This window comes from Heterobasidion irregulare, assembly GCF_000320585.1.
Source record: "Heterobasidion irregulare TC 32-1 unplaced genomic scaffold scaffold_04, whole genome shotgun sequence".
In the NCBI taxonomy this organism is placed as follows: Eukaryota; Fungi; Basidiomycota; class Agaricomycetes; order Russulales; family Bondarzewiaceae; genus Heterobasidion; species Heterobasidion irregulare.
Window position 1 is genome coordinate 2,792,887 of NW_009258200.1, and position 23,950 is coordinate 2,816,836.

The 23,950-nt window shown below is 49.7% G+C and overlaps 11 protein-coding genes across 11 annotated transcripts; 7 read left to right on the plus strand and 4 right to left on the minus strand.

The window, feature by feature from the left end:
- Positions 1-574: 574 nt before the first annotated feature.
- HETIRDRAFT_426692 (uncharacterized protein) lies at positions 575-2,496 on the plus strand (the record flags this gene model as incomplete). The annotated part of the gene is made up of 9 exons (XM_009547392.1): positions 575-669; positions 696-731; positions 963-1,042; positions 1,100-1,194; positions 1,262-1,335; positions 1,406-1,751; positions 1,792-2,000; positions 2,115-2,173; positions 2,228-2,496. The coding sequence occupies 9 exons, from the start codon at positions 575-577 to the stop codon at positions 2,494-2,496; spliced, it is 1,263 nt and encodes a 420-aa protein (XP_009545687.1).
- Positions 2,497-4,102: 1,606 nt separating this feature from the next.
- Positions 4,103-4,454, plus strand: HETIRDRAFT_109128 (uncharacterized protein; the record flags this gene model as incomplete). The annotated part of the gene is made up of 2 exons (XM_009547393.1): positions 4,103-4,191; positions 4,256-4,454. 2 exons carry the CDS (start codon positions 4,103-4,105, stop codon positions 4,452-4,454), a joined length of 288 nt encoding a protein of 95 aa, XP_009545688.1.
- A 665-nt stretch (positions 4,455-5,119) lies between these two features.
- Positions 5,120-6,822, plus strand: HETIRDRAFT_165723 (uncharacterized protein; the record flags this gene model as incomplete). The annotated part of the gene is made up of 3 exons (XM_009547394.1): positions 5,120-5,318; positions 5,372-6,124; positions 6,176-6,822. 3 exons carry the CDS (start codon positions 5,120-5,122, stop codon positions 6,820-6,822), a joined length of 1,599 nt encoding a protein of 532 aa, XP_009545689.1.
- Positions 6,823-7,164: 342 nt separating this feature from the next.
- HETIRDRAFT_451021 (uncharacterized protein) lies at positions 7,165-7,534 on the plus strand (the record flags this gene model as incomplete). The annotated part of the gene is made up of 2 exons (XM_009547395.1): positions 7,165-7,280; positions 7,339-7,534. 2 exons carry the CDS (start codon positions 7,165-7,167, stop codon positions 7,532-7,534), a joined length of 312 nt encoding a protein of 103 aa, XP_009545690.1.
- A 305-nt stretch (positions 7,535-7,839) lies between these two features.
- HETIRDRAFT_474577 (uncharacterized protein) lies at positions 7,840-8,453 on the plus strand (the record flags this gene model as incomplete). The annotated part of the gene is made up of 2 exons (XM_009547396.1): positions 7,840-8,038; positions 8,125-8,453. 2 exons carry the CDS (start codon positions 7,840-7,842, stop codon positions 8,451-8,453), a joined length of 528 nt encoding a protein of 175 aa, XP_009545691.1.
- Positions 8,454-10,188: 1,735 nt separating this feature from the next.
- HETIRDRAFT_109131 (uncharacterized protein) lies at positions 10,189-11,705 on the minus strand (the record flags this gene model as incomplete). Its single annotated transcript, XM_009547397.1, has 8 exons — positions 10,189-10,199; positions 10,290-10,376; positions 10,432-10,753; positions 10,855-10,981; positions 11,083-11,225; positions 11,282-11,391; positions 11,444-11,569; positions 11,624-11,705. 8 exons carry the CDS (start codon positions 11,703-11,705, stop codon positions 10,189-10,191), a joined length of 1,008 nt encoding a protein of 335 aa, XP_009545692.1.
- Positions 11,706-12,304: 599 nt separating this feature from the next.
- Positions 12,305-15,149, minus strand: HETIRDRAFT_235897 (uncharacterized protein; the record flags this gene model as incomplete). The annotated part of the gene is made up of 8 exons (XM_009547398.1): positions 12,305-12,556; positions 12,618-12,810; positions 12,863-13,055; positions 13,113-13,282; positions 13,339-13,541; positions 13,592-13,674; positions 13,726-14,587; positions 14,658-15,149. Coding segments are annotated over 8 exons (2,448 nt in total), but the record flags the coding sequence as incomplete, so codon positions are not given.
- A 195-nt stretch (positions 15,150-15,344) lies between these two features.
- Positions 15,345-17,360, plus strand: Zfp7 (putative transcription regulator; the record flags this gene model as incomplete). Its single annotated transcript, XM_009547399.1, has 2 exons — positions 15,345-15,659; positions 15,702-17,360. The coding sequence occupies 2 exons, from the start codon at positions 15,345-15,347 to the stop codon at positions 17,358-17,360; spliced, it is 1,974 nt and encodes a 657-aa protein (XP_009545694.1).
- Positions 17,361-18,613: 1,253 nt separating this feature from the next.
- On the plus strand, positions 18,614-20,240 carry HETIRDRAFT_149241 (aspartic peptidase). Its single transcript, XM_009547400.1, has 7 exons — positions 18,614-18,820; positions 18,873-18,958; positions 19,007-19,276; positions 19,337-19,393; positions 19,449-19,696; positions 19,756-20,068; positions 20,125-20,240. Exons 1-7 carry the CDS (start codon positions 18,618-18,620, stop codon positions 20,130-20,132), a joined length of 1,185 nt encoding a protein of 394 aa, XP_009545695.1. The 5' UTR covers positions 18,614-18,617; the 3' UTR covers positions 20,133-20,240.
- Positions 20,241-20,302: 62 nt separating this feature from the next.
- Positions 20,303-20,951, minus strand: HETIRDRAFT_426698 (uncharacterized protein; the record flags this gene model as incomplete). The annotated part of the gene is made up of 2 exons (XM_009547401.1): positions 20,303-20,800; positions 20,862-20,951. 2 exons carry the CDS (start codon positions 20,949-20,951, stop codon positions 20,303-20,305), a joined length of 588 nt encoding a protein of 195 aa, XP_009545696.1.
- A 647-nt stretch (positions 20,952-21,598) lies between these two features.
- On the minus strand, positions 21,599-23,673 carry HETIRDRAFT_439785 (uncharacterized protein). Its single transcript, XM_009547402.1, has 9 exons — positions 23,603-23,673; positions 23,396-23,548; positions 23,285-23,338; positions 22,672-23,229; positions 22,532-22,612; positions 22,337-22,472; positions 22,093-22,272; positions 21,899-22,035; positions 21,599-21,842 (listed from the first exon to the last, which is right to left on the minus strand). The coding sequence occupies exons 2-9, from the start codon at positions 23,462-23,464 to the stop codon at positions 21,720-21,722; spliced, it is 1,338 nt and encodes a 445-aa protein (XP_009545697.1). The 5' UTR covers positions 23,465-23,548; positions 23,603-23,673; the 3' UTR covers positions 21,599-21,719.
- Between the last annotated feature and the right edge of the window lie 277 nt (positions 23,674-23,950).

Sequence of the window (23,950 nt, forward strand, 5' to 3'; positions counted from 1 at the left end):
AAGAGATCTTTCTGTCTCCTTTCACCCTCACCGATGACAGCGCCATGATTTGAGCTCTAGATATGTTTGTAGTGAATACCTTTCAAGCCAAGTGATGTCTAGTCACAACATCTCATTAGATATGAGATTCAGGATAAGAGACATTAAAGGCCGAAATGCTCCCAGTCCCCATAAAATGGTAAGGTCTCCATTATTCCCTGCATCAGATCTGGCCGAGATCCAACATAGTAAGATTAGTGTGCATGCACAACTGTCTAATTGTGTCCTCTTCGATAGCAATCAAGGTGAATTATGAGAAGAGAAATCTTGGGAAATACTTATATCAGAAATGATATCGTAGATTGCATCCTGGATCGACCTGCTGAACCTGCTAGATGTTGCAAAAAATTTAGATGGGAACACATGGAGTCAATTGAGACCAACCCACTGACCATGATGCAAATCTTGTAAATATGATTATACAGACACAAGGCCAGGTGGCAAAGAGAACTGATTCATCCTAGGTATTTCAAGATACTTGAGCAACAATCAGGATGTTGAGGATGACTACCAAAGGAAGCAAACCCAAAACTAAATGCCCCTCGCGCCAGAGCCAGAGCCGCCGCCGCAGGCACGGCGCTCCAAGCCTGTTGCCCTTGCCACACACACATATCATCGAGGCATGCACATGTGCGCATCCATCTTCATGTTCACAGACTCGTAATCATTGGTCAGCTCCCTCGTGGAGTCACGTCAGTCAGATGTGGGATACCGCAACTTCGCGACACGCGACGTGCTGGAGATGAACCTCAGCGCTGAGGCGGGTGGTGCATGAGCCGGCGGCGGAAGAAGGGTGGGCTACAGCGTCGGGCCAAGTTGTGTTCCATCCTCCTTCTCTTCACGTTTGTCTTTGCGCAGGCTGTGGGCTTGGTTCACTGGCCGTGCTTTCTTTATAAGATTACGGACTTTTTTTTTCTATCAAGCGTCAAAACAAAGAAGTGGTGGCGATTCCTTTCGGGGGTGGTGTTAGTCTTGCTGGCTGCAGCGCAGGCGGTCGTGCCAGGTGAGCGCGAGGGCATGCAATGGGACAATGTTGTTGCTAGATATGCTTGTGATGTAGCATTGCAGTGCAAGACCTTTGCCTGGTCGAGCATACTCCCCTTGATCGAGCTCAAAGCTTGCGAAACCATCTCGAATCTGCCGCCTGCCGCATATGTGGGTTCAGGGCAAGTGATCCCTGCACACTCTGTCCATTCGGGCTGTTGACCCACAAAAATGCTAGCTGAAAGCCCGGAGACTATCAGTTCCTGCTATTCAGTGCAGACTGTATGGTGTTGCAATGTTGTTGCAAAGGCCGTGCGTCACCCATGTAATCAATCTACTCCTCATCAGCAAGACTCTATTGTCTCTGATTCGTTGTCCATAGTTCCTTTTCATGTCCTGGCTCAGATGATGTGATGTGGATATGGTGGTGCAACAGACAAGGTGCAATCCAGACGGAAGGCATTGACTTCGTCCATGACCTTCCGCACTTCTTGATTCTGCTCTTCGCGCTCCAGCGGTTCGAGCTGGACAACTGGTGGTTCAACATTTCGCTAGACCAGCAGCCTCATGCCATCCATTCCTCTGATCCAGCTTCCAGAGGCATTGGTATTGGCTCCACCAGGTATATCAAGCTCATGGTACTCCGAGCTTCAGGCAAGTTGGCGAGAAATCACAATCAATACGAGCTGGCAGGTGCATCAGGCGTATGGCCTGGCTGGGCGATGCACGTCTGTGTTCTGTGGCACTGCGACTCTGGCGGCCTCTGAGTGCTCTGGCAAGGTTGAGTCTTCTGGCAACAGCCCTGTGGCTGGTGGTGCGACTGTGGCATCCAAACTCTCCACGGAGCTGCAAGAAGTAACAGTAAAGATCTACTGGCAGGAGGAATTGCGTTCATACCAAGCCGAGGGTCCCAGGGAAGCGTCCATGATGGGGTTTAAGATGGATGCCTTGGGTCATCATCCGGATCCGCTTTTCACGTGCGATGTTCCCGAATGTTCAACATGGTTTATTTGGAAAAAGCTCGGTCTTGAATGAGCTGAAGACCGGCGTCCCTCTTGTTTTCTCTGGCTGGCCGCATTCCTCCACCCAAGGCATATCACCACATTGGTCAGCACGGCGTTCATGAAAGCGTGGCTTGATTGCGTTCACAGTGAGTGTTGCCGTAGCTAGCTAGGGTCAGCTTGGTCTGGTTCGGCGTCGACAGCTGCTGGCGTAGAGGGTCAAGGCCGCTATGCGCTTTGGGAGCTGGGTATCGAGGATGTCAAGCCCAGATTGTCAATTCTCATGGCTGGCAAGGGTGGCCACGGGTTCTTGATCAACTGGGAGTTGGCGACGATGTTCGGGCAGTCAAGTCACGACGGGACCTCCCACCTTGAGACCGTGCCCTTCACGGTCTTATACCTACTCGACGAGGAATATTGGGCCAGCAAGATCAAGCACCAGTATAACCATGGCCTCAAAGGCTTCTTGTAGATTGTACCTTTTGCATGCCTGCAGTACGAACACAGCAACTTGATCGAGCATCCACCAATTCGCAATCTGTGGAACATAGGAGACTACTCATCTTCCAGAGCATCCAAGTGTAATTTCTTGGCAATGCTCCAGAGAGCACTGCTGGAGGCACTCTGGGCAATTCATCTGTATAGGTGGGAGTGGCTCGTATCTCATCCATTGTACAACACATCTTGAATGGCTGGCGCATGCAATCAATCGCCAGCTACACCGAGGGAGAAAAGAGGTGTCTTCTGTAAGGAGCAGGCGGAGGCAGATCTGAAAACGACGGTACTTGTGCTGAGGGATATTTATGCAGACTTTTGGACTACAATCAAAGGGATGCAGATGTTGTCTTTAGTGGTGTGTGTGTCTGACGGATTTTGATCGATTTCCTTCTTGCTGTCCTGGATGTGACAATTGATTTGTGGCCTTTGACTTGGGAGTTGGCACACCTGATGCCATAATACCAGCCCCACATCTTATACTCTGTTTCAATTAGGTGCATTCAGTCTCAAATTGAAGTACCCTCTTTATTTTCTCAGTTAGACATGCTCGAGAAGTTGTCCATAACCCTTCTGGTATGATTACACATGAATGTTCCACATCATAATCTCACCCACACTGTTTGATGTGCCGTGCAGGTTTGCAGGATTGCTCAGGATAGGCCAGGTACAATTTGAATGTCATGAAAACTCGACTTGGAAGGTCTTCTGCCTATACCTCAGTATTACGTGCATATTGGCAACCTCTATTGCATTGATCAGTAGGAGGCAAACAGAAGTTAGAAAAGAGAAGTGAGCCAGCCAGTGCCTATCACAACAAGGAAAGTCACCTGGCTACACTGCCACAACCATGCTTGCACGCAAATGAATATGATTCACCTTCATCGTCTCCTACCTACCAGAGTCTGTTGTGGTCATATACATGAAGATGATCCTGGGCAGATGCCAGCTATCACAGGCAGTGCCACCACTTGGTGAACGGCAGATATGATATGTTGTCGAAGCATTGGGCATATGCGTAGATATGGTCCCATCCCAAATTAGAGGATTTTGGCCCTTTTGTCAGCACAAATTTCAGGTTTTCTTTTAGTGCTAGCACCACCAATAGTCTTTCTGAAATGGCTTGAACTTTATTAGATGTGCCAGCATTTGAACTTCAAAGGCATATTGCCCTTCAGACGAGCCGCCCAGTCCTAGTCTTGGTCTTGGCCATAGCGCGCTCAGCGCTGCGCGGAACAGCTCTAAGCAATATCCATCTGTTGTAGGATAACATGTGTCAAGGCTCGAGTGAGGGTGGCCAATGACAAGGAGGCAAGAGGAGGCGGGGGGGGGGGGAAATCACTTGTAACGTCATGAAATGTCGTCCCAATTTGAGACCTGGTCCTTGAGATCCAACGGAGCAGGGGGAAACTGTTGAAAAAATCCCCCTGCGCCCTACCAGCATTATTTTCCGCTCCTTGAAATCGGCATCCTTCAATAAGTCGTTCTTGATCATGGCTTCCAATTCCTTGCCGGTGGCAATGCTGGCACCTGACCTATTGAGGCCAGTTACGCCCCCTGACCAGATCGGCGGCTTACGTTGAATGTTCGCTGCATTGAAACTCGACGCCGCTCCTTCGAACAACATGGGATTGTCGTCGAACGCTATCAGCGAAGGATATGAGGACTACGTGTAGGTTATGCGACTGCGACGTCTCAGAGACTATTGTCTACTCGCTGATTGCTTGGTTCAACAGTGCGGAGTGGATTGCGAACGACCTCGAAAAACATGAGAAATGCAATGTCGATGACATGCTAGCGTACTTTCTCAAGCAATGTCTTCACGGCCAAACTCCTGCTTCAAAGAATACGAGCTCGACTTTCTTGCAACCATACCTCGAAGCGGTGCTTCCAATCTGCAATAATGTCGAGATAATGAGCCAGCTGACAGAATAGTGCGTCCTTCGTCCACACTAATTAAATCAAGGATTGAGAGACAATTACATAGCTGCAAAACTGGAGGCACCGAACAAGACAGATATCGACCTTTTGTCAAGCTTTTCAATTTAGCGCTCCAGAACCTACGCAGCGTCAAGGTGCCCAACGTTCGTTCCGCGAATGACGATCTTGGGATACTCTTTTATAGAAACAATCTAAAAAGGATAGAGGGATACCACAATAGTGATGTGTCTGATCGTAGCCCCGATGTGGTTGTGGTCTCCCTGGCTGCAGCTCGGGACGCAAGTGACTCTATTAAAATGCAATGGCGGCATGCCACTGGGCCCGCTCCTGAACAGCTTCGCACCGCGTTCGAGTGGTCGCAGATTCTCTGTGTTTTCGAGTTCAAGCGAGTTGCAAAGACGTTGACGCCGCCGCCCCTCAAATACTCCGGTTTTGGGACCGTCCGTGAACCTCAGCAAAACATATGGAACCTGTTCAATCCCGTTCTAGATCCTTCCGGAGCGACCAGTGTGGAAGCTCATCCAGATGGCGACAGATCTGAAGCGACGGGTGCAAATTCAGGTGGCGGTGGAAAGAGGCCTCGAGCGACAAGTGCGAGCTCGAGTGCACGCGCAAACAAGAAGCCTCGAGGAAGAAGTGCGAACTCGGTTCCACCGAAGATGCACAACACTCGTGGTATTAGTGCCTTAGCGAATCAACCTCTGAGCGCCTCATCGGCACCCATCGCGCAGGAAGTCGAAGTCGGAATGGAACCCGTGGAGCGTCCGGAACCGCCTATCGTCCAGTGCGGATTGTATGGCGTTGAGATGTTGTCACGGGGGCCATGCGTCAACCACGCCATCAATGTACTTGTCATTGGTGAGACACGATGAATCTTCTTGTCGCGGGAGGTTCCTCATTTTTTGCCCCAGACGATGTTATGTGGATATGGTGGTACGACAGACAAGGCGCGATCCAGACTCAAGGAATCAACTTTGTTCAAGATCTTCCGCGCTTTCTGATCCTGCTCTTCGCGTTTCAGAGGTTCAAGCTCGAGGACTGGGGGTTCAACACCATCCTAGACCCCCAGTCCGAGATCATCCATGGTCTCAAGAAAGTTCATAAAAGCAATTGTTTCCTTCCAGAATCGCATTTCGTGTTTCCGCCACCTGAACTGTCTGTCAGCGCACCGGTTGAGACCACTGTCCTGACGAAATCTCCAGTTTACCACGTATATAGCCTGGTGGGACGAGGCACATCTGTTTTCAGTGGTACTGCGTGTACGAAGGCTCCTCCGACCAGAGGTTCTGGCATACCTCAAGGCTCTGGCAAGGGACCCGTGGCTGTCGATGATATATCATTCGCAACCCCTGACAAGGATCAGGAAGTGGTAGTCAAGATCTATTGGCCGGAAGAATCACGCTTGAGCGAAGGCCGCATTATCAGTGAGGCGTATAAACGAGGGGAGGGCAATCTAGATATCGTGGAACATCTTCCGAAGATGTACCTCGAGCACGACTTCCCTGAACATTCGACAAACCATATCAGGGATGCGCTTCGTCTGACGTGGCCTGATGGACGGCGGGCTACTCGTATCCTTCGGCTTGCCATCTTCCTCAAATTGGACCCTATTATCGCATTGGGCGGGGAGGAGTTCATGAAAGCATATCTGGATTGCGTCCGCTGTGCGTCAAGCTTTCGTCTCAGTGGCGACAAATACTGACCCAAAGGTGCAGGCCACTTTGCTCTTTGGACACTGGGTATTCAACATAGCGATCTCAGCCTGTCAAATGTGATGATCAATGACCAGAATCGTGGTATCCTGAACGACTGGGATCTCGCCACGATCGAGGGAATATCAAAGCACGACGGGTGCGATCGCACTGGGACAGTGCCCTTCATGGCCTTAGAACTACTCAACAAGCGATATTGGGCCGGTAAGATCAAGCGCCAATATCATCACGACCTCGAAGGCTTCCTGTGGATTTTGCCATATGTATGCTTGCAGTACAAGGACGGTAAGATGGTCACGAATCTGCTCGAGTCGTGGAACACGGACGATTACACCATCTGCAGAAGAGAAAAGAGAGATTTCCTGGCGAATCTCCGCACAGACTTGACCCAAATACCCAAGGCGACCTCTTCGTATAAATGGGAATGGGTCATATTTGATCAATTTGTACAGCGCATCGACAATAACTGGCGATCGCCACTTACCGATGAGGCCATAGCCGCAGCCATCAAGGGAAATATGGAACTAGCAACATCGGTACTTAACCCTGGCGATGTTTATGCAGAATTTTGGGCTAGGATAAAGATGGCGGCAGAGGACGACAGCGGACACTTGTTGTATCTAAAGAAGTATGTGCCTGACGGCTTTTGAGCGGTTTCCTTCTTAGTGTCCTGGGCATGATGATTGGTATGAAGCTTGTGACTTGGAAGGCTGGCACGCACACCTGATACTATACCATCCCCACATCTTATACTCCGTCTCAAATAGGGTGCGGTTGAAGTAGAGTATACTCGCTGTTACACATAAAACTACGTTTTTTTCGGATATTCTGGTCCGATCTGCAGTGGTTCGACACACTCAGAAATTTTGTCCACAGATCGGTAACCACGAGTGCAATCATCAGTACGAAGCAAACAGAAATCTGATCACAAAGTGGACCGGCGTCGATCATGTTCTGAGCAGGAAAGTCACGCTACACGTACAAACGGCACCATGCTTGCATACCGCTTGCATGCGAACGACGGGCACACTGGCCGTACTCGATTAAGGAGGAATCGGATGGGATCAGCCCTTGACAACGTCGGTGCCAGTGGTGGGACGAAGCACAGGTACGTTGCTTCGAGTACGGGTTGGATCGGTCACGCTGATACACTAACTGGATGCCAGAAGCCGGATTGCCCACGACCTCGTGAAACATGAACAGTGCAAATTCGATGACATGCTGCAGTATTTTCTCGAGCGATGTCTCATCGACCCAAATGCTGCTCCGAATGATGCGCGCTTGAGCGTCTTGCAATCATGCCTCGAAGGGGTGCTTCCAATCTGCAACAGCGAGGATATGAAGCAAAGGCTTGTGCACTAGCAAGTCTGTCTCCCGCCCTGTTCGAGATCAAGCGTTCACAGTCAATCTGAAGCTGCACATCAAGATTCGACGAACGGAGCAGACATTGGGCCTTCGCCGACCTCGCCAATGAGGCACTGAAGAAACTACACAAGGTCAATATCTCCGATACTCGTCCTGTAAACGACGATCTCCACATTCTTTTCCACCAAAATGACCGCGCATATATCCAGCCAGATCGCGGTCATCAGGCCTTTCGCAGTCCTGGGGTGGTCTTGGTCTCTCTCGCTGCAGCTCAGCTGATTGTGCCAGATGATTGTGGGGACATGATGGAATGGGAGGATGTTGTCGCCGGATATGCTTGCGATGGACCATATTCGCGCAGGAGCTTCGCCTGGCCGAGCATACTCACCTCGATGGAGTTCAAATTTTGCGGAAATAGTTCAAGACAGCTGCCCTCGAAGCTGGCCGGTCTAGATTTGACTTCAGAAAATCCTCATATAACAGTCATGAATACCAATCTAGGTACGTTCGTATATGGTGTTTGTTGATAGTCTTTGGTAATACAACGTGTTCATTCTGGCTGGCAATCTGCTCTCACATTTGTATAGCAGGGGCAACCTCGAAGCAAGACGAGATTGAAGCCGAAACACTAGAGAATCCATCGTCTCCTATTGTACGGTGCGCGCTGTATGGCGCCGACATGCTATCAAGGGGGCCATGTATGAACCACGCAATCAAGCTACTCCTCATCGGTAGAATTGGGGATTTTATTCCTGCTGCATGGTCCTTTCTCATTTCATGTTTCAGACAAATGATATGGATATGGTGGTACGATAGACAAGGTCTTATCCAGACGGAAGGCATCAACTTGATACAAGACTTTCTGCGCTTCCTAATTCTGCTCTTCGCGTTTCAGCGGTTCGAGCTGGAGGACTAGGGTTTCAACACTACGCTAGATCCGCGGTCCAAGGCCATTTCCCTCAAGAGAGATTCTAGAGGCTATCGTTTTGTCCTAGCCAGGAATTTTGTGTTCCCGTCATTTGGAATCCCTTCAGGTGGGTCGGCTGAGATTACGATCGACACGACTCGGCAAGTGCATCGGGCACATGGCCTAGCTGGGCGAGGCACATCTATTTTCTATGGCACTGCGGCTCTGGCGGTTTCTGAAGGGAGATTAGCTCCAATATTCTTATGGAAGGGAAGATTGTCTTTCGACACTTTGGCCATAGTGATTAGATGTCCAATAGAACAAACGAGGGATCTCAGTAGGGAAAACAGATCATGAGTAAGTCAGAGAAGTCATGATGAGATCCCGCGTACGGATCGTAAGATCACCGAGCGAAGTCAGGAAATGGAGGAGCTTGGTAGATACAATAACTTCGTAGCAGAGCGACGCCAGAGTGCCGGACCGATAGCTCTCGCAATCACTATTAGATCGAGCACTCCGCGCTTGATTGGGGATGTTGGTATTTCTTCGAGCTTGTTTGCAACGACTTGCGAATATTTGTAGCTTGTCGACGGCGGCCAAGTGTTTGTATTCGGTCAGAGTCACTAAGCTTTTGGATTTCGAGACTCCGATGCTCGGCCTAGAGTGCCAGGCTTGAGTCTGGTGCAGTCGAGCCTCGGGAATGTCGCATCTCTCACATGATAGCGAAAGGCTGCATACTCGCAGAAGCAACCTGTCCCGGACTGAATTTGTCTGTGAAGGTCAGATGATTTCGAATGGCTGTCCGGCGCCTACTCATTATAGAATTCTAGACTCACTGTTCTTCTGAGTATCCCACCGCAAATCCACCGCCGAAGATGGGCTATCGTGCATTACCGCCAAACCTTATGGCACTTTGCGCCCAAGACCGACAACGCCCTCCGCGGTGAAGCGCCTGAGGCACCCTGAGGTGCCACGTCTTATTCTGATGACCTCGATGCCATTTGATGGGGACCCACGTCGCGCAGCACTTACCCTATCACCCTCTAATTCCATCTATCCCCTTGAGAGCTGGCTTGCCTGCGATGATAGCCTCATTATCGTAATTTGATTCGGAAGGATTTTGTGCAGCTGACCTTGACTGGCCAATCTATCATATCATGCAGATAGCAAAACACAAATGTTATTGCCTGACGCTGCTGTACACGAGACGACAGCGCCTTTAATAGAAGCGCCAGTCTATCAACCCCTATGACTTGACATGATGCAGTGTGCCGCCATCATCGCACTAGATAGCAACAACCATTAGCTGTGTCTCTGATATAAGTGCCATGTATGTTAAATCTGGATGGTACAGACTTAGAATATATCAGTACATATAGCAGATAAGAGGAACACAAACACTAGATTATGGATTGCCGGCGTCATCATACCGGAAGACGGATAGCGAAGTAACGAGTCGTATATTCCCATTCATCGTATTCTGTCGGAACGCGAACGCTAGCAGGATTATACAGTCGACAAAAAAGTCGTAGGCATACACTGAAAAAACCATTCTGTGAGGGTTGCAAGACGATAATACCTGATCAAGAGATGGTGAATTACCATCCGCGTCAAAAAAATTTGTGTTTTCACGCTCCACTGTACATGGCCCACTGTTGGCGTCTACAAACCGGCCCGCACACGGTTTCGCCACGGCGCTGTGGAGTGCTGTGGCAAATTACACATCGGGCCAAGCGACGCGACTTCATGTCTTCACTGCATGCATGCATCAATCGTTCAACATCAAGGTGAGTATGTTGAAAAAAATCATAACATACCAGGCATGATTTTCACTGCAGTATTCACCTTGCTCACCCGTAGCAAAATCAAAGGCTGCCAAGGAGCTACAATCAGGCTTGCGACACTTTGGCGAACCACCACCATCAGGACGAACTGAAAATGTAAATCAGTGCGTTTTATCCATTGTGTGTAGTTCAAGTTCGCCTACCTGGATTAGTGGTCGGAAGCGCAGGAGTTATGATTGGAGCCTTGAGACTAGTGACCGAAGGCTTAAGACTAGTGGCCGAAGACGTGGGTAGACCATGGTGCATCTGTAATGTATTGTCGTAGTAATGAGCACCCGTTACACCTGGACCGATGTTCGGAATCATAGGGGCCGTGAATGAAACCTCGGGACTCGAAGGCTTAGAAGTAGTGACCGGAGGCTTGGGACCAGAAACTGGAGGCTTGGGTCGACCATAATTCCACTGAGAATTGTCGTAGTATCGAGTACCCTGCGTAGAAGAATTGCTGTATGCGGGTAGAGCCGACTGCCCATCAGTCCAGTAGGTCTGATTTCCACTCCCTTCAGCGGAGGCATCTGAGATTCATGGTCAACACGTGTCACTTCGAACTGAATGGATGTCCTTACAATGAGGTTGAGAAAATCTTTCACCTGGATGTTGCTGCTGATATCCAGCCGGATAGCCTTGAAGATCGCTATTGCTGACAGCGCTTCGAGTGTCTTGCGAACGAGGGTGTATGCCTTGTATCGGAGTCTGGTGATCCGTCAAAGTAAAAGGAGATACGGGCATTTGGAATTCAGAAGCGCCTTTTTCAGCCTTTCCAACCCAGTGCCTAGAGAGAGGTACGCACTGACTGATTCGGATAAGGTGCCGTGTATATTCGCGGCGCGGACACATTGGACTGATTGTGTCCCGAGTATTCCCCAGTGAAGGATTGCGCTCGCTGGTAATCGTAGGCATCCGAGTGAGAGACCGAAGGGCGACGGTAGTCTGAACTCTATTACCCCTGATGAGTTGGAGAACGCCTGCCGTCATGATAAGGTAAGTACACACCTGATCTGAATTGAGCATCGGAGTAACAGGGATGGAGGACTGCGTTTCGTTATATTGCTGATATCCATGCGCTTGAGGCCACGAAGTTGTCGATGATGGAGGCTGCTGGTCTAGATGGAATATCGTGCTTGTTTCAATCTATGACAGTCTGAGAGCACTCACTGTAAGCCTGGTTCGGTAGATATGCAGGACTTTGGTCGACAGAGTAGTATTGTTGCTGTCCACTGGGAATTAGATCATATGATTGGCCTTGTTGACGGGTGCCTGTCGTATTGAACCTATATGGATCTTCCATACAAAGGATTGTGAGTGCAGCTACAGATACAATGCGGCTATTCTTACCTGGTGGTCCATTGGGATCAGAGCGAGCGTTGTTAGGGACACCGTATCCGCTGTGAGGCCAATTAGGAGGATAGTTGCTCATGGTAAGGTAGAGCTCTTGCATTGGTCCTCAGACCTTCCTTTATACATCGCTCTAGCGCCGTGTTGAAGCAATGGGCGAAAAGATGCGCAGGCTGCACTGCTTTGGTACAGGGAAATGGGCGTTCTGATGCCTTCCCCCCGAGCGGCTACACCGAAGATATCAGCGAGATAGGTGCATAGTTTACACCCACTGAAACTGGCATAGCACTCTCTCAGGCCGACAGAACATCAGATGCGTAACGTCCGTTCGTGATATGGAAGGGTCCGATCAAACCACAGAGCATCTGCTTATCTAATACGCAATCATGGAAGTCTTGCTGCTGAAAATAACTATGAATTTAAACAATTCTATCGCACTAAGGAGTAATATAGGGTGGCTCAAACCAGAACCTACCACAACAATGTCGCATCAGAATTAACTCGTTCGGTCGTTGTGATTAAGAAACATGTAAGCTATACTTAATATAGTGAACGTTGTTGCCCCACTGAAAATACATTGACGAGATCATCAAACGGACGCTCAAATCGGTTCGTCCTATCAATTCCAGTCAGTAGCAGCTTGGGGCAAAAAGACGGTACTCGCAAGCTGGATCAGGAAACGCTCAGCGCATTTTTCCATCTTGATCCCCCGACGTCTCCTAGAACACGCTCCACCTCCACTTGTTCAAGGTTTAGAATAAGTCTGCGTTCGCCATCGGGTTTCTTTAATGAGAGCGCCCCATCCTCAATCAGAAGGGCACGCGAGGCCAGTAGCGAATCTAAAATGTAACGGAACTCGCTAGGGGTGGGATTGCGCGTCGAGTCGTCATCGCCTGCAAGACCGGCCTGATACAGACAATGCTGATATTGGATCTATAATATCGTATATCCCGATCAAGGATGGTCATGCAGAGGCAGTGCGAATAGCACTCACGTCACTCCACTTGATTTCTTCTACGCCTTCTTTCTTCATACACTTCAGAAGAGCGGCGAGCATCAGACGCTCGTGGAAACTGCAGTCCCGCAAATATGCAGCCGTAGGGCTATTCTGCATGATTTTGATCACCTCCTTCACATCCTCTGTACGTGCCACTCGTTTCAAAGGTCGCACAAGCTCCACAGTCCGCCTTGGAGAATGAGCGAACCTATAACCCAATGAATGGCAAAATCGGCCCGTACCTGCAAATATCAAGAACGCGCCTTGCATCACCACTGATACTAGAAACCTTCATGGATGCGAATTTGACACCATCCGGTGAAATAACATCTACCGGGCCTGACTCCAAGTCTTCTTTAGCAATCTCTAGCCGTGAGCGGACAATTTTTTCAAGTTGTTGCGTCGTGTATGGCTGAAAGTTGATTCGGATCATCCCTAAATATTGATAGATGACTTAGCAGGCCGTGCATAGCCCAGTCGAGTGGAACATACCTAGTCGGGATCGTACTCTCCCAGTCATCACCCTTTCAGGTAGATCCATAGTATTCGCGACAGCGATCACCACGATCTTAGAGCCAACCAACGTTGGCCAATTGAAAAAATTGTAAACAACGTCTTGTTTCGTGGTCATTAACTGATCGAGTTCATCCATGAGCACTATACTGACTCACTGGAGTTAGCTCGATGAGTGGCACCTGCTGACCCCAGACTTACTCACCATGCGTGACCCCTGGGTCCCATTCTGCCACCTGAACTAAAGTGTTTCGTAAGGCTGTTGAGGGCCTCCTTTGAGCTTATCCTCAGACGCCCATCTTCGGCAGCATCGTGACCAGATACTGCTTCCCATAGTAGACCATATGCTGCAGATGGTTCTGGGATTCTCAGTCCGTTGATTTCAACGTACGTGAACGGATTGACTTCCTGCGATGTGACATGAGGCAGGTGGACAGAACAGGATACATTGAACTTACGTTTTGCTCAGCCATCCTCTTGAGCTGTCTTACCACAGCGTGGACGGTGGCTGTCTTCCCCGTTCCCGGAACACCCGAAATATCTACGCGAAAGATCAAACAGCCACATGGCCTCGAAGGATGATGAAACATACAGATGCAGCCACCGCTTCCCTCTTCGAGCAACTCCTCCACAGAACGCATGATCCTCTGATACTCTTCCTCTCGACATGGCAGTGCTTCGGGGCGAGCAGCAACGTGTAAAATATGCATCGCACGAAGGTAAGGATCCCTGGGCAGCTGTTCGACATTCCCTACGAGTTCTGGCGGCGGTGCACGCACAGTCACCTTCCTAGCCCGCCTACGAAGAGCCGCCTTGGAATGAGGCGTTGGCTGTGCAATGCTACGTGTGCGTTTTCGCGGGGTTGATCGAGGGGTCGTGTTGGTGCGCGGTTTAGTAGGCGTACTGAAAATTCGCTTGCGTTTTTTCGAAGGAGTCCTTGGTAGGGTAGGTGCACTTTCGTCGTCTTCAGAGACATGATCATGCGTCGAAGTCTCAGAGTCTGAATGGTCCGATACGTTTTGATTGTCAGCCTTGTATTCGTCGTCGTTGTCGTCTCCATCTCTCTCTTCATCAATCTTCCGTAATGTGGCGCTGCGAGTTTTCTTCGGAATTTCGACTGACACGCGCCATGAGGAACCGGTGCCCCATTCTGCAACCCCGCCTGTCTCAGGACACAGGGATAAAGCATGATCTCGATGCCGTCTCCAGTCAAGTTCATAGAATAAACCACGCTGTGAGTCAACAGCAATCCCACAATAGAACTTCTCGCCAGCGTCAGTATTGGCAGAGTCACTGTCATCGGATATTCGTTGACGTTTGGAAGGAGACACAGACCAAGCTGCAGAACTTTTGACTGTCGCGTTCGAGTCAGGTTGATCCGTGATCGTACAATGAGATATGATTGATGAAGTGCTGAGAGGGGAAGTGCGGTCCAGAGAATAATATACTTCGTTCTACAATCGAGAAATCAAACATTGTGGTCATGAACATACGAATCTTATGTTACCAGCAAGATGTATTCACCTGGAAGTGATTCCTCTTTGCTCTCGTTTGTGGAAGTTCTGTAGGCCTCAAAAACCAGTGAACTCTCACACGCATCCTAGGGACATCGGCACTTTCCTCTCGACTACGTATCTCCCACATGGCAATAATGACCCCAACACTAGGCTTTTTAGGATCGGTAGCAACCAAAACGGTATCTCCAATTTTGAAGGTCTCGTCCTTTCCCTCCTCCCGTGTTCTAGAACTTGAAGCCTTCCTCGAGTATGTTCGCAGAGCAGCCCGACCTCTATTCTGACTTCTGCGGATGAATTGGCCATGAAACATTGTCTCGAGGTCTTCAATGTCTTTCGCATCTTCCTCATCCTCGGGAATCATGTCTTCGTGGGTAGTACACCTGCTATGAGCGGGCGCACCGGAGATCCATGCATCTGTTTCTGGACGCGATGTTGGTGATCTACCTCGAGTGACATTGGGCTGAAAGCGTCTTGAGCGTCGTGGGGTCGTTGGCAGAGGTGTAGATGCCATTGTGTGGCTGCAAGCAGAAAATAGAAATGTGGTAGAAGAACTCTCCAAAGACGCGCCTTGTGCCACAAGCGCGCCCAGTGACAATGTGATGGTCACGCTTGAAACGTCTGGTTGAACTACTTTTCCAGTGCTTCAGGACACTAACTGAACGCCAACACTTGGATTTTTAGCTATTCCTTGCCGATGTCGACAGAGCATTGCTCTATAGGTAATTCAGACACCATCGCTCAACTTGTGCAAAGAGCGATCACAGAAACACAAGAATGGGGGGACGATGGCGAAGACTACGACGAGGAGCTTGATGGCGGCCTCGAGGAGGAAGACGCTGATGCTGAAGCAGAAGAGATAGCACGGAGACTAGGCGATCAACTATGGGCAGAAATCAGCAAGGCCCAACTAGAAGTTGCCGCGACCACAACCACAACAGCGACGGCCATTTCATCAACCCTCCCTCCACTGTCATCAGCCCCGTCTAGGCTTTATTCTCCTGCACCTATTGTTGATTTTCCTGATACTCGCAATGATGCTTCAACCTGTAAGCTTCCACGGAAGAAGCTTGAGGAAGCCATTATGACTATGAAATCTGTGCTCGCATATGCTTCGAAAGATCCTCTGGCCAGCTCCACCTTGGGCGAGGCAATCGTCCCTGATTCAAACGGCGCAAATGTACTCGATGTATTATCCCGCATAATCGCATCGGGCACTGTTTCGAAGGATGTTGCAAAGAAGCTAAGCCATCTCCTTGTGTCTCTTGCCAGGTCAGAGGTCCTTTTCTCTTCATTGCGACACTCCAATGCTTCGTCGATCCAATTGGAGCAGGGAAAACGCAAACGAGATGAACATGACAGTCTTGATCTAGACATACCAGCATCAAAGCGCCCTATGTATGCCCAGACTACCTACGATCTTCACACTCAAATTCAGGAGGCGTCACGCATCATCTCCCACGCTCTCCAATCCACTCCCTCTCGAGATAAGCCGCTCGAGCCCTCTGTCATATATTCAATACAGTTTCAACTACACCAGATCTTCCTATTTGCTGTTACGTCTTCTGCCAGGGGCGGACCAGAGGTAAACGCCTTGCAAGAGATAGGTGGTCTCATACAGGTTCTGGGTGTTCTTAGCGGCATTCAAATTGGTGGCCCTTCATCGCCAACTATTCCTCCACACCATCCTCGCACACCCTCTTTTCCACCTAACCCATCTGCTGTGTGGGTGCCGCCCGGCGTGCCTCCCGGTTCCGCCCCACTCACACATGATATCGGTACCGCTGTCTATCCTTGCCTCGTTCCAGCATGTCAGAAAACGTTTTCTCGATTGTACAGCCTTCGCGCGCACCAACGTGTACATTCTGTCGAACGCCCTTTTCGCTGCGATCAGTGTCCTGCATCATTTGCCCGAAATCATGACCTCAAGCGCCACTCGAAGCTTCATGAAAAGATCGCATGGAAATGCGCAGGATGCGATAAGATATTCTCGCGTCGGGATGCGATCAAACGTCACAAGAACAGTAGTCGAACCCGTGGAAAGGGCGAGGCTTGTGTCGAGGCAGCGGTTTTAGAGGTGCAGGTAGACAAACAGAGTGAGGAGGATGAGGTTCGGGAAGGTCGACGAGCAAGGATCTGGAACGGCATCGCTGCGCATCAGTATGCGACGCCTGCTTTTGCTAGTATTCCTGGCGCAGAAGGATCACAGGAAGAAGGCGAATTGCATCCGGAGATTCTTCGGAGGTCGCAGGCCACGGTTCTTCGCCTTCATGCGTTGTTGCAGGAGCGGGTCTCTCAATCGCTCGGGGCGCCTCCAGGCCAAGTTGTGTCACAACCACCGGTAGACCCAATCGGTGGTCAGGCTACACTTGCCAGCGTCATTGCTCGCGCGCAGAGCAATACTGGCCCCTTTGTTACCCCCTTGCCCCCACTTGTGACCCCTGAGAAACCCGCACCAGACGTGAATTCTGCACAAGAAGGAATGTTGCCCACACAGTCGATTGAAGGCCCTGTCGGATCATCCTTGCCCTCACTTTCGCTATATGGTCTTTCGGATGAACAGACGAGGATGATCGAGCAGGCAATCGCTAGTGCAGCCTCTGCTGCGCAACTCCAAGCGGAAGCGGAAGCCGCTATGGAAGAAGAAGAAGACTTGGATGAGGGGGATGACGATGAACTAGACGACGATGAGGGCGTTAAGTCTCAAAAGTGAACCCTGAATTCATATGCACAAAACAGCGCTTTTCTGACATATATTCATGCAGTTAAAAGATATCCGTCCATGCTCCAGATCGAAAATGGAAGCAGCGAGGGTCGATGTCGTAACTGCATTTGTTTCTGGATCCAAGTTCTCTAATCTGACCATGGAGAAGGTATATCCGCCTCTACTCGTCGCGATGTTTTGTTCTTGACGCCGAGTTCTAGTGTCGGATGGCCTATGAGCGTGACAACAGGATGTCATATACTTTCCGCAAAGGTATGTTTCTCCCTTTGTAAGATACCCATTGCTATTATCCTACATCGACGGGGGCGCCACACTTCGCGAATAAATTACTACTTCGTCTCTAAGCCTTTCTCACATGTCTATCATATTTAGCGCAGGGCGTGGACACTGCGCTCTACTGTTCTAGTTCTCACTTACTGTCATTGTTCTCCAGCTCAATCGAGAGGCCATCTCATGACTCGTCTAAGCTAGTAGACTGACAATTGTCTTCAGACCGATGTGCGACTTAATGAACGATCTACTACTGCAACGGTAACAAGCAGTCTGGACTGATCGTCTTCACAGCTGCCCCTCGAAGCTTTCTTTGATTTGGTCAACAGAGTGCCACCGTTCGTGGCCTATAAACTGTACAAGGTTGTTCTACATGAAAACCCAATTCGGCCAAAACCCATTTGACTTATCCATAGAACACTCGGATCGCGGACCAACTTGCCACTGGAGCCGCTGACTCCATAGTAGAAAAAGGCAGCGCGACTAGATGCGGCCAAGGTTATTAGAAGCAGCTGCATGAAGTTACGAGATTTGGAGATCCTTCAGCCGAGTTTCATCCTTACGGTCTTGTTATGGATAGCGTCTAGTGACAAATCGACTTGATTCGAGTGGAACAACCATGTGCTACCATGTGGCTCCTTTCTGTACCACATGCCCCGAGCAATCCATTCAGCCTCTTTCTTCAATTCTTCGACAATGTAATCGAATATCCATGGCCATAGCAATCCTCGAAGTCGTGCACGCCCCTGCCTGTGAAATCTGAATCACATCGTCTGATTACGCCAACACCTTCACTCCATGCTTTAGATCGCGGAATCGTGGAATCTCCATCAGGTGAGTCCGTAGGACCATATTGCACAAGCTCTACCGCCACGCGTAGAAGCACAATCTGCATGTGGCGGCAATGCTTGCCGTGGCCCTATATAAGACGCTCAACGCCAAAGCCTAGCACACCAACTTTTCTGCTCTTCAACCATGTTCCCCACTCTTGCTCTTGGGTTGCTTGCTGTGTCTGCTGGCGTCGAGGCGATAGCCAACCCCGTCCACAGCCCTGCAAAGATAAACTTGTCTTCCCGCAGAATAAGGAACCCTCCGAGGCCTTCGGTCTCTTCACAGAGAAGGGCACTGTCGCCCGCTAACTTACCTTTGACCGATTTCTTCAAAGGGACAGACCTTCAGTCAGCAGATATATCGATCTCTCAAGTGTCCCTTCTCTAACTTGCAGGATAGGTGGTATGGAAACATCTCTGTAGGGACACCAAGTCAACAAATTACCGTCGTTTTCGACACTGGGAGCTCCACTCTGGAATTTGCCAGTGAGCATAGCTTCGTTTCGTCGATTTACGATACTCATAGATCTGTAGGTAAACAATGCGGGAGCGCCTGTAGTAACCAGGTTCAGTTCGACACGTCGAAGAGCTCGACATACAAGGACGGTGGCAGGACATCGTCCATCAGCTTTGCCACCGGCGTTGGTGTCGACCCTGTCCAGAGCGACGATGACTATACTCTCACCCTGCGCAGTGGCTCGGACGTGGTTTCTGTCGGCGGTCTCGATGCCGGTCGCGTGTCACTGTTCACCATCACTGACCAGACGCCCAAGTTCAATATTGACCCCTTCAGTGGCATTCAAGGTGCGCAGCGAATGACATCATGTATCAACTGGGGATTAATTGGTTTTGGTTTTACAATAGGAATGTCTTCTCAAGCTCAGGGCTTTTTCGCCGCTCTCATCAAGAAGGGTCTTCCGTGTACGGGCGAAGCATCTGCGGCTGGCACATTTCTTATTGACATTCATCGTTCTAGCTTTGTTCAGTCTGTACCTGACCCCGCAGAAGGCCGGAAACGCGGAATTGACCATTGGTGGCATCGACAACTCCAAGTTCAAGGGCGACCTCACATATGCAACTTTGTCTTCCAGTGATGGCGACTGGGAGCTGAGTTCGTCAGGGATCTCTGTTAACGGCAAAACAACCTCTGCCCTCAAAACTGCTCGCGATATCATCTTTGACTCGGGAACGAGCAATATCTTATTTGACACGACCACTACTGAGGTACAAAGTCTTTTATGTCTGCCCTCAGCTAATGTGCTCACTTGAGTTCATCCATATAGGCAATTTACGCTCTCATTTCGCCTGATATCGTCGCCAATGATGACGAGCCTGGTACTTACGGGATCGCATGCTCCAAGATTGCGTCCTTGCCCGCTAAGATCGACATCCAGTTTACGTCAACGGCGGGCAAGGCTTTCAACTTGACTATCCCCAGCAGTGAACTCAGCGTCGGTCCATTTGCAAGCGACCCGTCCACGTGCCAGACGCTCATCAATGCGATGGACGGGCTCGATCTCGTCGGTGGTAGCGTCCTGAAGCACTACTACAGCGTTTGGGATATTGGAGGACAGCGCATGGGCTTTGCTAGCAATGGTGCGTATTCTGATGATGATACAAGACGTCGCTGACGCGGATACCTGCACGAATAGGCCTTTAAGCACAGGTGAGATCGAGACAAATTAAAATCGACGAAGTGTAATCTCGCCTTGTAGTATACATGATCTTCATTCAAGTATATGGTCAGAATATACGATTTTTTGATTTTTCTTAAGCCTGATTTATTTTGGATCCTTCTAATTTACATGGGTATCAGTCTGGTATCTGATACTAGATGCAGGTATACGTCGGAACAACGGGATGCCTGACATAGGGCGCGTGCTCGAAATGAGGATTCAAAGCCGAGTCTAGATCTTCGACATTGTGAACCAGCATCATGTTGACAGCAATGACGCGTGGGTTCATGTCGTAGCGACTGTAAGGTGGCAAAGCATCTGGATCGACAGCCCCACAGGGGCCACAAGGAATGTTGGGAAGCATTAGGGGCGCCGCGCCACTAGGTGCTTCGGATATGACAGGGGCACGAGCAGATGGATACGGAGGTGTGTCCACATCACTGGATGCGGTGGAAGAAAGAGAGGAGGTAGAGGAACGACCTGTCAAGGATCTTGAAGAGCTCGAGGGATAGAGCATGTCCATGACACTCTGTGTGGAAGGAACGATGGAAATGGGAATGGGAATAGGGGCAGAAGGAGGAGGAGTTATGAAACGTTGCCTTTCATCGACGACATCGTCGTAAGATGGGGGTAGATTCTGGCCATTGTGGCACTGTGCAGTGCACGAGTAAGGAATCAGAACGCCGACTTGACCATAGATATTAAGAACTCACGATGAGTGGACTATCGGCGTCACAGTCATTATCGAAGATATCGCCTTGGCAGATAAGGTTTCTGAGAAAGCGGAGAGTGGTCATAGGCATGATGGATGAAAGTAAGGTGTAGAAGTTTGATAAAATATGATGCAGTGAAGATATAGGACCAGCCTGATGTTAAGTTGTGATGGGTATGAGATGAGAAGATGGTAGTGGTTGGAGTGAGAGATGCTGAGAGGCTCCTGAGAGCGTTTGAGCGATTTATATAGCTGAGCCTCAGAAAGCTCCTATGTCTCGGATAGCAGCTGTGCTCGTTAGAGCCGACACATCTCAGGTAAGCCACATCGCGAGCCTTCCCTTTTCATTCCAGCTCAAGGAAGTCGTGAGGAATACATAGGGATTGCTGATGTTGAAGATGATGAGCACGCTAAGGGGTTAGGACAAGAGTGATGCACTGGTTGCCTCTAGTCGCCCATGCAAAGCCAATAAGTATACTCAATCTGATGCTTACCTTACAATATAGATAGGATATCAACATCTGATGGGTTCACAGGAAGTAGACATCTAGCGCCGAGGGAAAAGTAGCATAGTGGAATGTGCTGAACATGCAGAGCGGCGTTCGAGGTGATGGTCTTTGTGCAATGTCAGTCTCGAGCCCCGGCGCGAGTGTTGGCCAACAGTTCCCACGATTCTTAACATGCCGCGATCGCTTGGAACGTTGGCAAATGCATTCATCGTGCGGGCGACTGTGCCATACCAATCAACGATAGTCATATATTCCAATGCTAGAGAAACACATTATCCAGTACATATGTGGAAACTTTACAGCTCATCTTATATTGATACACTCATCTCCAATGACTCGTCTCGCGCAACTCACAATTCAGGGCTCTTATAAAGTACGTCGATCCTGACAAAATTGTTATAAATTTCGTCAGGGCCTAAAAGCGTATCATTGCCGCTAGGGTTCGTTGAAGGGTGAAGGAAGGACGCGATCGGCTGTACAATGATGTGTCGTTAAATAAATCTGCTGGTTCACGTAAAGGCAGACAGACCTCGTGGAACTCAAGGAAGGCTGCGCTGCCTGCAATGTAGCCTTGTCCTGGCCCCTTGGTCCCGCTTCCACCGTGAATTTTCTTCTTTGCGCCATCTCCTGTTGCAAAATTGTTGGAATAAAATTGTACTCCAGATTCTGATGTATGGAGTCAGCAGCGCTTCAAGCAATTCAAAAGTATATTGGAAACCGCACGATTCGTCTCGAATGAGAGCCGGATGCCGCTCTTCGCAGAGGCCAGCTCGACAACACCGTTGTCGGGCTTGGCTAAAAGAACATCTTTGACGTAATCCGCATCGGGCGAAAATGAGCTGACAGGAATGCGGTGGGCGAATGCAGGACCCTGTTCGCGAGGTTGAAAGACGTAGAAGTGGTCTAAAGCAAGCGGAGAGTGAGAAACGTTAGAAAAAATAGGAGTTCATAAGGACTGAAGACGAACCATAGCCACCACCAAAACCTTCTTCAGGGAACCTATCACCTATGAGCTTCTTCTCATGCTTGTGCGGCGTATCGGAAACAGAGACAAGGTTGCCAGTAGAAAGGCCGGCAGCATCTACGTCTACAGTGTGCGAAGCCTAGGATAGTTGAGCAACCTGCCCGTGAAAGACCATATGACACACCAAGAGGTACTCACCTTGATTGTCAAAGAATGACCTTTCACTGACCCAGAATCCGTACTATCCTTCAAGGATGCATCGAGGTTGAAACCCCAATGCTAACAATTCGGCGCGTAAGTCGTCCCTTTTCCGGAAAGCAAGTCCCGTAGCAACTCACCTGCGTGAGATTGATCGGCGTAACGACCTTGTTTCCATCATCGACTAACTTTGCCCTATATATGAAGACGATGCTACCGAGGTGATACTCTCCGGCGCTCGTCGGAGGTGCCTGTGGAGGTAACAAGCCCACGACAACTTCCACCAGAAGCGTGCCGGGGTATCCCTGATCACCGTCTTTTGAGATAGTCCGGAACAGTGCGGATGAGCCTTGGGGTAGTGTCAACTGGAACGTATTCAGTTCGGCAGCGGTGAAGAGAGTGCCGGGGGGAGAAGAAACGGCGACCCCTCCTGGACTGAATGAGGCAGCACCAACAAGAGTGTCGAGTGGGATCGGTTCGAATTCGGCTTGATCGAAGCCGTTAGGTCCGCCGTGGAGCGAGACGGTAGGAGTGGCATCGGAGTTAGGCAGAGGAGATACTTGGGCGGTCAGTCCATTGCGAGAAACGGAATAGGTGCCAACAGGAATGCGGTTGGTGTAACGACCGATGATCGTGTTCGTATATTTCTGTTCCAAGTGCCCTTTGGGATCCTCTGGGCCGACAACCAAATCGTGTGTCTGTAAATAAGGAGGAATGAGTGGGATGATCGGGCGGGGGAACCAAGAAACGCACACGACCATCCGTCTGTACAAACAGTCGATGGAGAACCAACCCACGAGGTAGAAGCTGCAATGGTATGTGTCAGTGTGCACTGCGACACAAGTGAATTATTAGCATCCATACCTCCACCGCAAGGGAAGGTGTCAGAGACGGTAGGGTGAGCAGGATCGGCTGGAGCGATGCGTCTGACATGGTGTAGCAAGTATCTGTCGTTCAACCTGTCGCTTCTGAATGGTCGATGGTAAGAGAGAGATGCACGAGAGTCGTGTGGGGCACCTGAAATATTGTCAGTCATCAGGTGACTACGATCGATATAGCGCCAGATAGTACCTTGTGCGATGCTACCGTCGCTCCGAGGCCTTTAGAAGTACAGATAGGGCTCACTTTTTATCCGATGAGTGAAAAGATAAAAAAAAGTAGCCTTGTAAAGTTTCACAGGCAGATGGCAGCAAACATGAACAAAAGCGACCGGCGTTGACTTCGGAAACCATACTAGCCCCATAAGACCTAACCTTGATCTAGGTTCCAAGTTACCTGAATCGGCCATCTGCAGAGTGTCGTGCCATCGTTGGTGAAGAGCATCTTCTCGTATTGGATGCTTTTTGTATGCGATACAAGTACTGAAAAGAGACGAACAGGGCGACAAGACGAGTACATAGATCCACCAATTTCTAACGA

Coding starts and splice junctions, on each gene's coding strand:
- HETIRDRAFT_149241 (XM_009547400.1), top strand. CDS start 18,618: ATGTTCCCCACTCTTGCTCTTGGGTTGCTTGCTGTGTCTGCTGGCGTC. Junction 19,277..19,336: donor CCCCTTCAGTGGCATTCAAG/GTGCGCAGCGAA, acceptor GTTTTACAATAG/GAATGTCTTCTCAAGCTCAG. Junction 19,394..19,448: donor CATCAAGAAGGGTCTTCCGT/GTACGGGCGAAG, acceptor TCATCGTTCTAG/CTTTGTTCAGTCTGTACCTG.
- HETIRDRAFT_439785 (XM_009547402.1), bottom strand. CDS start 23,464: ATGTCAGACGCATCGCTCCAGCCGATCCTGCTCACCCTACCGTCTCTG. Junction 23,230..23,284: donor TTGTACAGACGGATGGTCGT/GTGCGTTTCTTG, acceptor CCTTATTTACAG/ACACACGATTTGGTTGTCGG. Junction 22,613..22,671: donor CGCCGATCAATCTCACGCAG/GTGAGTTGCTAC, acceptor CCGAATTGTTAG/CATTGGGGTTTCAACCTCGA.